This window comes from Cupressus sempervirens, chromosome 8 (assembly GCF_028749045.1).
Source record: "Cupressus sempervirens isolate cs-2001-9-10 chromosome 8, ASM2874904v1, whole genome shotgun sequence".
Taxonomy (NCBI): Eukaryota; Viridiplantae; Streptophyta; class Pinopsida; order Cupressales; family Cupressaceae; genus Cupressus; species Cupressus sempervirens.
The window spans coordinates 824,831,655-824,844,724 of record NC_143125.1 but is presented as its reverse complement, the minus strand read 5'-3'; the positions used below and the strand labels follow the sequence as shown (position 1 = coordinate 824,844,724).

Genomic DNA, 13,070 nt, shown 5'->3' with positions numbered 1-13,070 from the left:
CATTTAAAGGGAAGTAGTCCCATGGGCATTACATATAAATCTGCTTAAAAAAAAAAAACTCCTAAATTGAAAGAAATATTAAAAATATAAATTGTTCTTTTTAGAAGTTTTGGTAGGGTGATTTCAATTTGGAGGGAAAATGAAGGGTAGGTTCTTGCCAAGTGGCAGAATTCTTTCCTAAACAGTAGGGTCTATTTCCAGCGCCCCCCTTTTCCATCCGCTCAACTAAAAAGTAGGGGCTCCTAGTTAATAGAAAAAGATTTCAAATTAAGCTTTAGCCCCCCAAAAATATTATCATGAGACCTCCAGCTCCTTAAATATAGAGCCCAAGCCTCCTCCATGGGACCCAGGGTTAAGGTTAGGCTTCTCTGTTGCATCACAGCAACAGGGTTGTCACGGGGTGGTCCCCAACAACTATTGCTCATTTTATTCTTGTTGCTTCCAACTAGCTTGATGCTAGAGGAGACTCTCCTTGACCTGCTACATTCACTTCTGAGGGGGTTTCTCTCCTATCTCTGGCGATTTCGTCTCCTAGGAGGGAGGTAGGAGAAGATAAAGAAACGAATATTGAGAACGGTGTTCTCTTTCAGATTTGACCCTTGGCCCTAGTGATGTATGAAGAAAAATGTGATCACTAAGATCTCCCTTCATCAACTGACACTAATTTAAACTCTAAGGTGGCTTTCTCTAAATAATGCCCATATTTTTTGTATCTACCTCTGACCATGTGGCTTTCACAAGGTTACTATTCCAGATTATTTGTTCCCTCCTTTCCAAAGATCACTTTTTCAAATCTCAAATCTCAAATCTCACTGTACAATATTTATAAACAAGACGTATCTATTAAGAACATGAGCATTGAATTGGGACCTTATTTTAGTGGGCTTAACATGACCAATCCATGCACAGATCAAACATGAGAAAATTCCACCGCTTTGTGGTGCAAAGAACCCAGGATTTCGGAAAAATTGTCAACACCAGGGTTTCAAACAGCATTAGAACTATTGAGCTGTACGAAAAAGAGGAGAGAAGCGAGGAAGAAAGCGATAAAAGAAACCCTGACAGAACACTCTATGAACTACATGGAAATGGATTAGTTTCTTCATCTGCATTACAACCAGGTAGAAACTTTTGCCGATTGTCAGGTACAAAAATACACATCCGAAACCCTCGAAACACTAAAAGCTCTAATATTCGAATTGGCTTCTACAGAGGGTTAGAAACTGCCAGTAAACTAGAGAGAGATGGCACTGTGGAGAGAGCCTTTGAAGCTGCAATTACAGTGGATGAGCTAGATATTGCATTCAGGGAAATGGAATCTGTGTTTGATGGAGACGACAAAAGGCTTGGAATGGCTTGTCTCAGAATGGGGCAGGAGTTGGAATCAGCAGGTGAGAACTCAGAGACCATTATTGCTTATGCCAATAAGGCACTTAGGATTTTAGAAAAGGATGACAAGAGCTGTATCACTGTAGCTACGTCTCTGTATCTGTTAGGTTCTGTTCATTATAGATTAGGGAAGTTTGATGAGAGCTTGGTTTATTCGAATAGGGCTATCGGGAAACTTGAGAATGAGCGTAGTCAGTTTCAGAATACACCTTTAGTTCATGATATTCAATGTTTGTTGGGAGATGTGAAAACTGCCTTGGGGAGGAGGGAAGAAGCTCTTAGATACTATATCCGGTGTCTTCAATTGAAGGAAGAACAGCTGGATCCCGACCATCCTCAGTTGGCTGGTGTAAGTAAAAAGGTTGCTGAGGCATATGTAGATGTATTGAATTTCAAGGAGGCGTTGAACTTATGTTTAAACTCTTTGAAAATCGACAGGAAGCATCTGGGAGAGAATTCTGTGGAGCTTGCAATGGATCAGAGGCTTCTTGCAGCTATATATGCTGGCTTAGGTGAGTATGAGAAAGCTTTACAACAGAATGAGGCCGCCAAGAGGGTTTTCAAGATTTGGGACATGAAGAAGGAGCTCATTGATTCTGAATTGGATTTGGCCAATTTGCAGATTTTTCTAGGAAGATATGACGATGCCCTCAATATGCTAAGGGGAATTTTTCAGCAGACTGATAATGAAAGTGAGCTGCGAGCAATGGTACTCCTTTACATGGGCAAAGCACTCTGTAATTTGAAAAGTTATGGAGATTCCAAGAAATGCTGTGAACTAGCTTCCAAGACATTCAAGATGCATTCACAGACAAGCGCAGAGAAGGTAGGGGAGGCCTTTACAGAGATTGCTATGTTGTACGAGATGATGAATGACTTTGGAGCTGCCATTACTTTCTATAAGATGGCCCTCGAAATCTATGAAGTTTCTCCTAAGTACCAGCATGCAGAAGGGAGCACTGCTGGAAGGCTTGGATGGTTGCTTCTAATGACTGGCAGTGTGAAAGATTCAATTTCTTACTTAGAGAGCGCTGTACAAAAAATGAAAGAAAGCTATGGGAGCCAACATTTTGGAGTAGGATACATATACAACAATCTAGGTTTAGCATATGCGGAGCTAGAGAAACCTTTGGCTGCAGCACGGATGTTTGAAATGGCCAAAGGAGTTATGGAAATTGGTCTTGGATCGCAGCATATGGATACCATTGAAACTATTCAAAGCCTTGCAAATATGCACGGTTTGATGGGCAGGTCAGAACATTTCACCTTGGTATCTTTTGTTTAATACCCCACATGCAGAGATTCAATTCTAAGTTATTTTCCATGTTCGGTGGAGGATTTATTTTAGATTTCAAGAAACAGTGCACGAGGTAGATTAAACAGTTTTCTTGGATCTCAAAAGTCCTAAACACAACATATAATCAGATTATGAAAGGTTAGTCAAAAAAGTGCAAATGAAAAGTGCAGAACAGCAAGACAAATAAACAAGTGTTTATCGTGGTTCCCCACAAATTGTGGCTACGTTCACATTGAGAGCAGAGGAATATTATTAATTGAAAAGAATGTGTTTATAAATGGATAGAATCAGCATTTATAGATCACAAGTGATCAGCTGAAGAGACATAATAATTGGAGGGGAAATCCCAAGAGACCGTTGGTCTTCACATACTTGACAATCTCCCACTGAAGACAACGGATGCTTCAACTGATCACCATTTCCCTGCTCTACATGCTGACCTACTTCTTTTTAACAAGGCCAAGAGAAGTTTCGGCAGATCTGAACTTCTCCTTGGCAACCACCTTTGTCAACATGTCCGCCCTATTGATCTTTGTATCAATTTTGGCAACCTTTAATTTTCTTCCTTTTACCACACAGCAAACATAGTGAGCATGCTTGTCAATATATTTGGAATGTCGCTGAGAAGAATGATTGTGAGCCATTACAATTGCACTCTGACTATCAAAAAATAAAACGTAAGCATCTTATTGCCAATGTAGATCGCTGTACAAGTGTTGCAACCAAATCATCTCTCTAGCACCTTTGGAAAGAGCCAAGTATTCGGCTTCAACAGAAGAAGGAGCAACACAATATTGCAGCCTTGAGGCCCAACTAATGGCAGCCCTGAGAAATATGAAAGCATGACAGTAGTAGACCTGCATTTTTCTCGATCTTTGGCAAGATTTGAATCACTGAATCCTTGCAGCTGAGCATGATTTCTACCAAAACATAATGCATAATTAGAAGTACCCTTGAGATACTGTAATATCCACTTAACCGCTTTGCAATGAGGCTTTCCAGGATTGCTCATGAATCTACTAACCACTCTCACCGCATGAGCAATATCAGGGCGTGTGGAAACCATAGCATACATTATGCTACCAACCTCTGATTTATAAGGAATATTATTCATAAATTCCTTTCTTCTTGTGATTTGGGACACAAATAAGAAGTTAGATAGAAGTAAGGAGCAAGAGGAATAGGTACAAGTTTTGCTTCAGCCATACCAAACCGCTCTACAACTTTGTCAATGTATGTTTTTTGTGACAAAGTAAGCACCTTCTTTTGTCTATCTCTAGTGATAGTCATTCCACGAATCTTTTTGGCAGCCCCTAAATCTTTCAGGGCAAACCGAGAAGTTAAATCTTGCTTTAACTCGCTAACTATTTGAGGAGAAGAACCACCAACTAACATGTCATCAACATAGAGTAGAAGAATAACAAACTGACCAATAGGAAGTCTTTTATAGTAGGCACATGGATTTGGTTCACATTGGGTGAAGTTGTGTTCAACCATGAACCGATCAAATTTAATGTATCACTGCCTTGGAGCTTGCTTAAGCTCATACAAACTTCGTTTCAACTGGCAATAGAGATGTTTTTTTTCTCTTTGAACAAAGCCTTCAGGCTGCTCCATGTACAATTCTTCATTGATGTCACCATGTAGAAAAGCCTTCTTGACATCAAGCTGTTCTAGTTCAAGATCCCAAATGGCTACCAATCCAAAAACTGCCCGGATTGTAGTCATCCACACAATTGGTGAGAAAATCTCTACAAAGTCTAGTCCTTTTTTCTGAGCATATCCTTTGACAACTAACCGATCACGGTACCTCTTTCTACCGCCAGCTTCCTCTATCACTTTATATACCCAACAGTTTATAAGAGCTTTACGGTTGGGTGGAAGCGGTATTAAATCCCAAGTTTTATTGGTTTTAAGAGAATTCATCTCTTCTATCCACAGATTTTTATCAATACTTCTGCTAGCATCTTTAAAATTAACAGGTTCAATCTTATCAGAGATTAAAATCTCAGGCTCTACCTCCTCAGAGTAAAGTAATTCATAATCTGAATATCTTGTAGGCATCCTTCTTTGCCTTGGAGACTGTCATAATTCTTGTACATTGCCTTCTTGTTCCCCGGTTCTGTTAATACCAATCCCCTTAGAAGTCGCATCAAGATTTGTTTCACTAGACCCTAACTTAGTATTGTTACATAATTCATGAGAACTTGTGAAAAAATGCATCGATTTTTCTGTGAATTTACTTTCTTCACATTCTGATTTGCTTGATTGGTATTTGATCAAATAGTATGGTCTTTGTTTGTCACAGGTTGCTGATTCCTTAACGTTCCTATGGAGTGGCTGGAATATAATTACTGATTACATGAACAAGAAGGCTAGATATGTCAACGCCATTGCTTGGGGTGAAGGGTGTGAGGATACCCTGTTTCCCAAAGGTTTGGTCTTGACTATGTGTTGAAGAGTCTTGCATCCTGTGCTCTTGAGCGACCTACATACCCTGCTCTATATTCAATATTGGGTCACAATGGACTGTAGGTGTATACGCTATGCTGGTGCCATCATGGAATTCGCTAGGCTCGAGAGTGTGATTTGAGTTTTTTCTGGGATTGATCACACCTAGCATTTGCTACACCACCGATTTCTTCCTATGTGAATTTTGTCCCTTTTCCACTGCTCGGGCCAAAGAAAAGTTTCCTATCAAGCTCATACGATGGAGGAACTTCATGTGCCATCTCATGGCAAGTATCCTCTATCATAGCAAAATGTTTATTGGATGTAGCAAAACCCAAAACTTGTCCCATGTCCATGTAGAGTTGTTTGTTAGTGATGTGAGCGAAAAATCCCCAAAATTATTATCGTGACGAACATTTTCTTCTGACACGGGAGCCAAGTCCCTATCAATATGTGATTCAGTTCTTCCAAAACAAGATCCTTCTGGTCTTCTACAATGCATATTAGCGTTAGAATGAGTAGGCTTTGGTGGCGGCAGAGGCTGAACATTAATGACTCCATGTTTTTTTGTGGGATTTTGCTTTGTGTGTAGAGAGCAATCCTGACAATTGTGATCATAACTTAAAGGCTCTGTAATATTTTCGAATGAATCACTGTCTAAAGACATAGAAGGAAATGTAGCTAAAACAAAGGTAGGAGTAGAAACCATAGTTTGAGGCTGAGAATTTACTGAAGAAGTGTTCTTATTAAATAGAGACATAGGAACAAAGTCTTCAGTAACTCCTTCCTGTGGTGTTGATTGAAGAGCCGAAAACTTTGTCTCATGAAAGACCACATCTCTACTCTGCACAATTTTCTTTGTAACAGGATCCCATAATCGAAATCCAAACTGATCTTCACCATAGCCCATGAAGATACACTGTTGTGATTTTGAATCCAGCTTGCTCGTATTTTCTTTGGGAACATGAACAAATGCTTGACACCCAAAAAATCGAATATGTGAGTAGGAAATCCTTCTTCCGAGCCATTCTTCTTCTGGAATTGCAAAGTGCAAACGAGATGGACTTTGATTAATCAAATACATTGCTGTATTGCAGGCCTTCGCCCATAATTCTTTGCCTAAACCGGCATTAGAAAGCATGCATTGAACTTTCTCAAGAATGGTTTGATTTAGCCTTTCCGCTGCCCCATTTTCTTGAGGGGTGAATAACAAAACTTTCACCTGTCGGATACCATGATCTGCACAAAAGTTATCAAACTCCAACAAACAAAATTCACCTCTGTTATCCTATTTTAAATATTTGATTTTGTGCCCACTCTGATTTTCAATAAGAGCTTTAAAAACTTTAAATTTTGAGAAAACTTAAGATTTTCTAGAGATCATATAAACCCAAACCTTTCTAGTACAATCATAAAGAAAGGAAACAAAGTAATTTGCACCTCCATAAGAGGTTACCTCTGTGGGACCGAAGACATCTAAGTGTACTAACTCCAATGGTGTTGTCTTTTTGTCATGGCCATTCTTCAAAAAGCTAACACGTTTTTGTTTCCCATGAAGACAATGCTCGCAAAATTCCAAATCTGTTGATTGGAGACCTAGAAGTTGATCTTGATTAGGCATAACCTCTAGCCCGTTATTACTCATGTGGCCTAATCTTTGATGCCAAAGTGCGGCATCGCTGTCCGCAACAGTCATAGGAGCTCTCACCTTATCATTAGTTTCTACAACATGTAGGCTGCTAACTTTATGCCCTTTGGCGATAACCATGGAACACTTGGTAATTTTCCATGTATCCGTGAGAAGCGTAAGAAAGCCTTGAGCATATAGCTGACTAAAAGAAATCAAATTCCTTTTTAATTTGGGAAGATGCCTAACATCCTTAAGCAATAATTGAGCACCCCCTTCTATTGATAACAAAATATTATCCTTTCTTACAATTTTACAAGTTTTGTTGTCACCCAAATAGACATTCCCAAATTTACCTTCTTTGTAGTTTATGAGGGCTTCGCTGCAAGAAGATGCATGAAATGAAGCCCCGGAGTCATTCACCCATGAATTTGAAGTTGTGTCACTTGTTGCAAGAACCAAAATGCCATCATCCTTATCATTAATAATGTTTGCTCCGCTGTCCAAAAACTTTTCTTGAGCCCTTTTATATTTTCTACAGTCCTTAACGTGACCAGCCTTTCCACAAAACCAACAACCATTTTGTCTACCCCGGGACTGTGATCTTCTAGCTGATTGTTACCTACAGTTATAATTTCTGCCTCTATGATGAGCTCTTCCTCTATTTTCCGTGCTAACCATCGTTAGAGCATCGCTGGATGAAGACTCTTTGTTGTTTCTTCTCATGTCTTCACTAAGCAAAGTAGCAACTACCTCACCATAAACCAGCTTGTTTTTGCCGGAAACAGAAGTGCTGATTGATGTGACTACACCATCCCAGCTGTCCGGTAAGGAGCACAATAAGATGATAGCCTTATTTTTGTCATCTTGAGGCATACCAATGGAGTTTGCCTAACATAAAAGAGTATTTAACTCATTTATGTGATTGAACATTGCTGTTCCATCCTTTATCTTCAACTTGTAAAGCTTTTTCATGATTATTTTTTTATTTGCAGCAGACGCCGTTTCTTCCATACTTTGAAGCTTGTCCCATACTGCCTTTGTTCTTGTTTCATCGTTCACATTGAACAAGACATTTTGAGATAGTGAGAGAAAAATCCCTGCCATTGCCTTTTCACAATTGTATTCCAAGTCTCATCCATCATGGAGGTTGGCTTTTTCGCTTTACCTCTGATTGATATGGCAAGATCATACTTGATTAGTAATGAAATCATTTGTACCTTCCATAGACTGAACTTCTTCCCCAAGAATTTCTGCACTCTTGATTTCTCCATGATTCCGGAATTTGGTAACCGAAATCGATCACAGGCTCTGATACCAATTGAAAGGTTAATCAAAAAGTGCAAATGAAAAGTGCAGAACAACAACACACATAAACACAAGTGTTTATTGTAGTTCACCACAAATCATGGCTATGTCCACACTGAGAGCAGAGGAATATTATAAATTGAAAAGAATGTGTTTACAAATGGATACAATCAGCTTATACAGATCACAAGCGATTAGCTGAATAGTCATAATAATTGGAGGGAAAATCCCAAGAGACTCTTGGTATTCACATACTGAACAGATTATTCCTAGACTTTATTTCCTTGTAGAAAAGAAGATTGTTCTGCCAAAAATGGCAAAATTTAATAATTTGTATTCTATGAGGTTTACAAAATCTTGAAATAATTTAGCATCTTTAGTTGGTTTCAGCATACTCAATTTCTCAAACTATTCTGTAGGCTTTGCGTATAAATGGTAACAGATCCTCTTATTCTTGTGGTATAAAAATGACAGGTTCTCAGAACTGTCCATGGAAAGCCCAGAAAAATAACACATTTCTTCTTCACGCTTAAATTAGGAAGTGTACATGATGAGAACCATGAAGAGTTCCAATTCCTCATTACTCAACATTGATCGCGATCTGATATCAATAGGCTGATCTATTTATGACAATAGAAATTTATATATTTTTGTACTCATGCAAATCTGGTAGAGGACTTATATTTTAGCAGCTAAAGTTAACTAAGGTCAGCTATGGATACTTATATCTCATCAGCTATCAAGAAGGAATGCCCTTAAGAGGATGCAAAGAAAAATTGTTCTTGGTTTAGGTTTGTACCTAAGGAATTTAGCTGCTTCTCAAAGGTGTAATTTCTTTGCCAAAGTGAAAATATAAAATATACGGGGTGACCTATTAAACAGCTATGAATGAATCTAACTGCTAGAAGCTTCCAAACACTCCTTATTAATGCACCTACTTTTGAGATAGGTAACCTTTTGAACGATTGGATGAAAGCTTTGTTTCTTACTTCTTCCTCATTGCCATTGGGCTTTGACAATCTTTAGAAGCTTCTAAACACAAATTATTATCAGTACACTTACTTTTAAGATCTGTGGCCTTCTGTGCAATTGGATTAAAGCAGCTTTAGTAAACAGCTAGTTTAATTTTACATTTACTTTCAGACTATATTATCCAAGGTTAGCCCTTACATGAACATGTATGCATTAGAATATTTGGTTTTGAATACTAGCTCTTCTATAATTCTATAGGAAGTCCTATTATATTTGCATGTTTTTTCCAAGTGATTCCTTTGTGTTGCTTCTATTTTCATACTTAGCACAGTACTTCAGGCCCAAAATTGACCAATTACAAAATGAACTCCATCATGAGTGCAAACGCACGATATTGTTTGCAGTTTGCTTCCTTTATGTATTTGCTTGAGGGTATGTTGCTATTATGATGCGCTTCATTTCTTTCCATCCCTTTTTTAAATCACCCATTTCAAAGTAATGCAGTGCATAAATTTCAGTCTGACCTATAAACAGAAGTTCGTGCTTTTGGTTGATTGGATTCATTGAACTGCAGCTTGGTTCCGTTCTCTACACTGAAGCATACTTTTGCACTCTGTTTACTGTTACAGCTTTGAGCTTGCAATTGGATTCCAGAGAAAGGTGATTGAGGCATTGGAAAATAACGGCCCATGTGCCATGGATGAATTGAGAGAAGCACGTCACCATCTAGCAAACCTAGAGAGATGGGCTAGACAATCTGAAGGAATACCGTCATGAATGGAATTAGGAATACATAATCATAGTATTACTTGAAAGATATTAAGATAAATCTCATTGAGATTGAAATCGATGATACTGAAAATATCATTTGAAAGTCACCGGCCAGTGAAAAAATTAAATGAGAATGAAACTGAGGACACTGACATTGCAGACACAAAGTGATTGCCGATAATAGGATTTGTTTCGGTTCATGACTGTTTGTATCAAGTCAATAGATTCTTTGTAGTTTTCTACAGTTCTATACATAGAATGTGACAAGTGTATAATGTCTGTAAATTATGGGTTTTGACTCAATTGCAATTTTTAAAGGTGGGATGTTTTTATGCCTGTATCCTTCACAGTTCATTCAAGTCTCAAGCGGCAGTCTTTCATGCGACTCCAATGTTTTCAATGCAAATAATTGTGGCAAGGCCCGAAAAATTGTTTTAGTTGTCCCTTTACTCTTGGGACTCAATTCTGAAACAGATATTGTCAATTTTCTTGTCAGTATCCACAAGAGCTGTCCTATATTATTGCCAAAGATTCGCGTGCATTGGCAAGGGATTCTTGGGTAAATGGAATACTTGGGCTGGGGTAGTGAGCAAAACTGTTTGAATGAATTATATTTTCTGTTTATTTAACTACTTTCTAAGTTGCAGTATTCATATAGCTTTGCCTGCTGAGATGCTTTGTGTTGAATTTTCAGACTTCAGGATCGACTAATAAAGATAACTTTTACAAGAGACTCTTGTAACAAAGAGCTTGCCTGAATATTGAGATACGAGATTGATGTGTCACAGTATACAAATATCTTGATCATATGGGTAAGGTTTGATGAGGCACGACAATTCCCCTTAATTCAAATTATGTACCCTACTATGAGAGCTAAAATTTAAGGGAAAATAAAACAAATTCAAACACTATTTGCTCAATGCACATATTAAACGCCTAAGTGACTAAAAGTAAACAAGGTGAACATAGACCCATTATAACTAATTTCTATATGATGATACTTGAGACCTAAGTTTACATATGAATAGGATAACTAATTTCTATATGATGATACTTAGACCAAAGTTTACATATGAATAGGATTCTATTAATGATTGGCAAGGAAATAACTTCATTCACACTAACATCCTTCATAGGTGCAACTTAGGGAGATGAAATTATTATGCCAATGATGCATATCGTAATATGGGTCGTTAGCTACCCATGCACAAATGGTCTCCCATAAACAATGTAAAGGAGAAAATCTAGTCGGAGAAAACTCCTTCCAAAAGCGAAAATGCAAATAAGATCATGTCCTAGTGATAGAATAAGTGATGTATCGGGATCTCGTCAATACCCCCTTAGAAATACTGTAATACATCCATCACAAAGCTACAATACAAGAACTCATCTAATTAAGGGAAAGGCTTACACTATAATGCCCCCCAACAATAATACATCCATCACAAAGCTACAATACAAGAACTCATCTAATTAAGGGAAAGGCTTGCACTATAATGCCCCCCAACAATGAAGTATCATAAAAATCATTGAAGAAGGTCTCAAGTCAATTGAGTGACAACAAATCACATGTCTCCTCTTACGAAGAAAAATATCTAGGGGAAGAGGCCCTATACCCGCACACCCTAACTTCGTGCACCTATAGATCATAAATGACATGTCAAATTTTGATGATTTTGTTTTTGTTGTCTTTGTATGTGAGTTAACTGCTAAAGCTAAGGTTTCAACTTCTATCTATCCACATATCTCGTTGTAGAGATTGTAAAAAACTGAATGATCACAAAATTGGCCATTTCAAACTGTTGTCCAAAAATTGACCCCTTGTTCGCTAGTGCCCACTCACTTAAAATCACCAGTTTTTGTGGACAAATGTCACAATAGTGGTGTACAAATATTCTACTATTGGTTCACAAATCTCCAGTAGTGATGCACAAATGGGCCAATCATGAACCCAAAAATAGGTCGCACTTAAGATGAATATAATATATATTATATTTACCTAAATTGTCGAAACACCACAACTGTGTCCAAGAGGTGATCCACAAAGTGGCTAAACTCATTGATATATGCAATTTGATAGTGTTTGTCCAGAGCATGATATAGCCAATATATCAAAACCATCTGATGAATTGCACCATTGTCTAGATATCAAGAACATCTAGAGAAACACTATAAGTATAATAATCAACATGTACCAACAAAAACCTCCATGCAATATTGACATTGAAGGCATACAAGTGTATGAAAACATGTAGGCCATGAGTAGAACCAAGTAAACATGTAATGGACCACCAAATAATATATGTGTTGAAACTATCCTATGCATAACCAAACCTTGTGTTGTATAATTGAAAACTAATGATTACACAATCAAAATTGCCAATAACCAACTAATATTGCCAAGATGTCAATATGCAGATTTTGACATTAGTGACAACAATGCCAAAAAATAACTCAATATGTCTAACACTCTAGAAAAAGAATTTAAATAACCAAAACCTTTTTAGAACAATATGAATCTAATGAGATTGAATGAAAACTCAACTATATTAAAAAAAAAAAAAAAACCTAAAAAAGATTCTCTAAACCATGACTATTCGACCAGATTCAATGAACGGACACCAAGGTCAATGAAAGTAATTTGACTCAGACCACAGACTATAACGGAATCCTTTCTGTGATGTAATGCATGAAAATGACAATAGAGTAGCAAGCTCTTTAAAATATATGATCATAAAGTTAAAGCAAATTTTTTTTATTTTGGAGGGTCGTTTACCGACTTGTGTTCAAACAAAAGTGGAAAAAGGGAGGAGAATGGATTTTACAAGGCGAAGAGACTTGGGGAATAAGAAAAGTGGAAAAGAAAGCATGGTGAAAGGATTAGCTAGAAGGCAACTCGTAATGTACACGAGGACTTCAATGTGGGGTAGCAGACACATTTATGAAAAAGAAGGTTGTTAATTTGATCAATGACTACCTTTCTTTATCTTTTTTTTTTATCATATTTATATTTATGTGTTATTTTTAAATTGATAAATATTTATCATTTATAGTTCTTTTTTAAAATTTAAGTAAAAATCTTAATTAATAAATATAATTATATAATTTTTATATATTTTTATGAAAGAGAAAATATTTATTTATCTATACACGATGTGTTAATATTAAAAAAAAAAAAAACAAAATTCTATAATGTTTGTTCATATCTTTACATAAGAATAAATTCTTTCTAATGGAAGTCAATTACAAATTTAA

General features: G+C 37.1%; 1 protein-coding gene across 2 annotated transcripts; it reads left to right on the top strand.

The window, feature by feature from the left end:
* The first annotated feature begins 874 nt into the window (after nt 1-874).
* On the top strand, nt 875-10,444 carry LOC149544939 (Tetratricopeptide repeat (TPR)-like superfamily protein). Of its 2 annotated transcripts, XM_089795486.1 has the most exons (3): nt 876-1,121; nt 1,213-2,640; nt 9,674-10,444. In XM_089795486.1, the coding sequence occupies exons 2-3, from the start codon at nt 1,313-1,315 to the stop codon at nt 9,819-9,821; spliced, it is 1,476 nt and encodes a 491-aa protein (XP_089651612.1). In that variant the 5' UTR covers nt 876-1,121; nt 1,213-1,312; the 3' UTR covers nt 9,822-10,444. The 2 variants fall into 2 exon arrangements, with proteins under 2 accessions (XP_089651611.1, XP_089651612.1); XM_089795485.1 differs by having other exon boundaries at nt 875-2,640.
* Nucleotides 10,445-13,070: the final 2,626 nt, after the last annotated feature.

Excerpts from the sequence above, each read along its gene's own strand:
- LOC149544939 (XM_089795485.1), top strand. The coding sequence starts at position 902 with ATGCACAGATCAAACATGAGAAAATTCCACCGCTTTGTGGTGCAAAGA. Across the intron at positions 2,641-9,673 it reads ATGCACGGTTTGATGGGCAG|CTTTGAGCTTGCAATTGGAT; the intron begins GTCAGAACATTT and ends TTACTGTTACAG.